We start from the raw sequence: 2,321 nt of genomic DNA on the forward strand, positions 1-2,321 counted from the left end.
ATATAACAGAGCTGAAGTTTTGGAAAAAATTTGTCATTTTTTAATTGAGAGTGTGTAGATTGTCTAAATTTAAAATAGATAAAAATCAAAAAAGAATTTTATGCACAATTAAATCATAGATCTTAATATTACGATTAGAAAATATAATACATTATTTAAATAAATATATCAACTGTATACTAAAATCAATTACTAATATAAAATACATATTAAAAATAAATTAAATAAAATATGTATTTGTATAAATATATTTTTTTTTGGTGACTGTATTTGTATAAATATATACAAATATAAAGTAGCTCTCTAGCTGATTTTGGTAAACAGATTATTTAAAAGAAAATCAAAGGACAATAATGTAAAAGCGCTCATGTTACCGTTGAAACTCCATTGCTTCAAAACACCGCTTTCTTAAAACCCTTCTTTCAGGTTTCACGAGTTCATCCAATCCCAACAATAACCACAGAATCGCGCAAGACAGAAAAGAAAAGACGAAATTCAAGAATCAGAGTCCTCTTTTTGACTATCAAATTTGTAAGTTTTCATCTTCTACCTACTTTTATGGCTATCTGCAAAAGGGGTTTCCTCTCAACTTAAGGGGCGTAAGCAGACGCAGAAAGCGTTTGGGATTCAAGATCTGGTGGCGCTAGGTCAAGGATTTTAGTTCTGTCTGTAGCAATAATGATAAAATGAGGGATTTTCACTGTTTTATTTTAAATTGTACCATGGATAATGGATTGATACCAATGTCCAATTCTCTTGCTCTGATAGGGTTTCTCCTTTCCTGTATTCTCCTCAAGCAACTTAAGGGCACTGATTTATTTTGCATTTCCAGTTTTAATACTTAAAAAGATTTCATCTGTGGTGTCAAATGATGGTTTGGTGTAGAAATGCATTATCTAAGATGCTTAACCCCTCATCGACATATATATGCAGGAACTTTGATTGAAGATTGTTTAGAGTAACATAGATGGCAGCAAGAATTGAGCGATTGGTTCAAGACCGGAACCTCAACGGTACTGTTATTGTTCCACTGGTTTCCAGAATGTTGCATTACAATCTCTATTGGTGTTTAACGTTTGTAGGCTAATCCTTGATGGTGGCATGCAGGTGCAGGAGCAGGAGCAGTTTCCGGAAAGGCCAAGAAATTTGGGGCTGGTGGTGGAAGAAAACCACTTGGTGATCTATCCAATGCAGGAAAGCCCATTAATCAGGCTGGTGGAAAGAAAGCCCTGGATGTCTCTTTTAATCGGCATTTGAAACAGATTAATGCTTCTGAGAAATCTCTCACCGCTAGAAGGAAGGCCCTTTCTGACATTTCAAACTCAGTGGTTGAGCCGCATGTTCGGGAGATAAGGGGTAAACACAGCCTGAAGCCACTGAGAGAAGAACCTCTTGACCATAATGCCATTGCTGAAGAACGAATGTTGCACAATCATAAGGAGTGTATCAAATCCAAGTCTGGAGCAATGGATGTGCATCATTTTTTGAAGATGGTTGGACTTGAGCACGGTAATTGTTATATATGTATTCTCTTACTGTGCATTACTGGCTGTAACTTGGTTTATTTATTCTTTGATTTCATAATTTTATCAGATTCAGATGATGATTTGACAGTTTCCACTGAACTGCATAAAATGAAGGTTTGATTTTGAAGCCTCATAATTTTTTCCCCTCTACCATATCATGTTTCTCGCTAACTATATATATATATTACCACCATTGCAGTCTGAAAGCGCTCGTATAGAACTAGAGGAGGTGCCTGAGGTGTTCCCTGGGCTTGACTGTGTCTCTGCTCATCCTGGCTCTCCAGAACATTGCAATACTCCAAAATTGTCAAGTTGCAGCACAATGTGGGATGAATTTGAAGTCGATTTCAAGTTAATAGAGTCACCTAAGCTGAAGCAATAGGTGTTCCTTTTCTGAGAAGACCTTAACTTTTGTTAAAAGTCTTGTTTGTTAAGAATTTGATATGTTTTCTTTCTTTTTGTCTTGTTATTTCAATGGCACTAACTAGTGACTATTGATTTTCATTCCTGAGAGAATGATGCTGTGTATCATCCAAGTCTTATTACAAAATTCTCAAGGCAAACCAGAACTAAGTTTTTACTCCATAATGAGTCCATATGATTATATCTTTCCAGTTTTTTCTATCATTCATTATATTCGGGGTGAAAAGTGACAATTAGGTTTTTGAAGTTTTCGATTAATTATTGTGACGTGTCTATTTATGAAAGATTGTCAGATAACAATTTTTGGAATAAAACTTTACCTGTTTTGATAGGATTAGTAATAAATAGAGAGTAGTTAATAAATGTTATACA

General features: G+C 34.8%; 1 protein-coding gene across 1 annotated transcript; it reads left to right on the forward strand.

The window, feature by feature from the left end:
• Positions 1-322: 322 nt before the first annotated feature.
• LOC112779391 (uncharacterized) lies at positions 323-2,114 on the forward strand. Its single transcript, XM_025823627.3, has 5 exons — positions 323-531; positions 934-1,013; positions 1,108-1,509; positions 1,594-1,640; positions 1,726-2,114. The coding sequence occupies exons 2-5, from the start codon at positions 968-970 to the stop codon at positions 1,906-1,908; spliced, it is 678 nt and encodes a 225-aa protein (XP_025679412.1). The 5' UTR covers positions 323-531; positions 934-967; the 3' UTR covers positions 1,909-2,114.
• Positions 2,115-2,321: the final 207 nt, after the last annotated feature.

This window comes from Arachis hypogaea, chromosome 19 (genome assembly GCF_003086295.3).
Source record: "Arachis hypogaea cultivar Tifrunner chromosome 19, arahy.Tifrunner.gnm2.J5K5, whole genome shotgun sequence".
NCBI classification, from domain to species: domain Eukaryota; kingdom Viridiplantae; phylum Streptophyta; class Magnoliopsida; order Fabales; family Fabaceae; genus Arachis; species Arachis hypogaea.

Bases quoted from the DNA above. Each gene is read 5' to 3' on its own strand.
- LOC112779391 (XM_025823627.3), top strand. From the start codon at position 968: ATGGCAGCAAGAATTGAGCGATTGGTTCAAGACCGGAACCTCAACG. The intron at 1,014-1,107 runs GTACTGTTATTG...GGTGGCATGCAG, and splicing joins TCAAGACCGGAACCTCAACG to GTGCAGGAGCAGGAGCAGTT. The intron at 1,510-1,593 runs GTAATTGTTATA...TAATTTTATCAG, and splicing joins GATGGTTGGACTTGAGCACG to ATTCAGATGATGATTTGACA.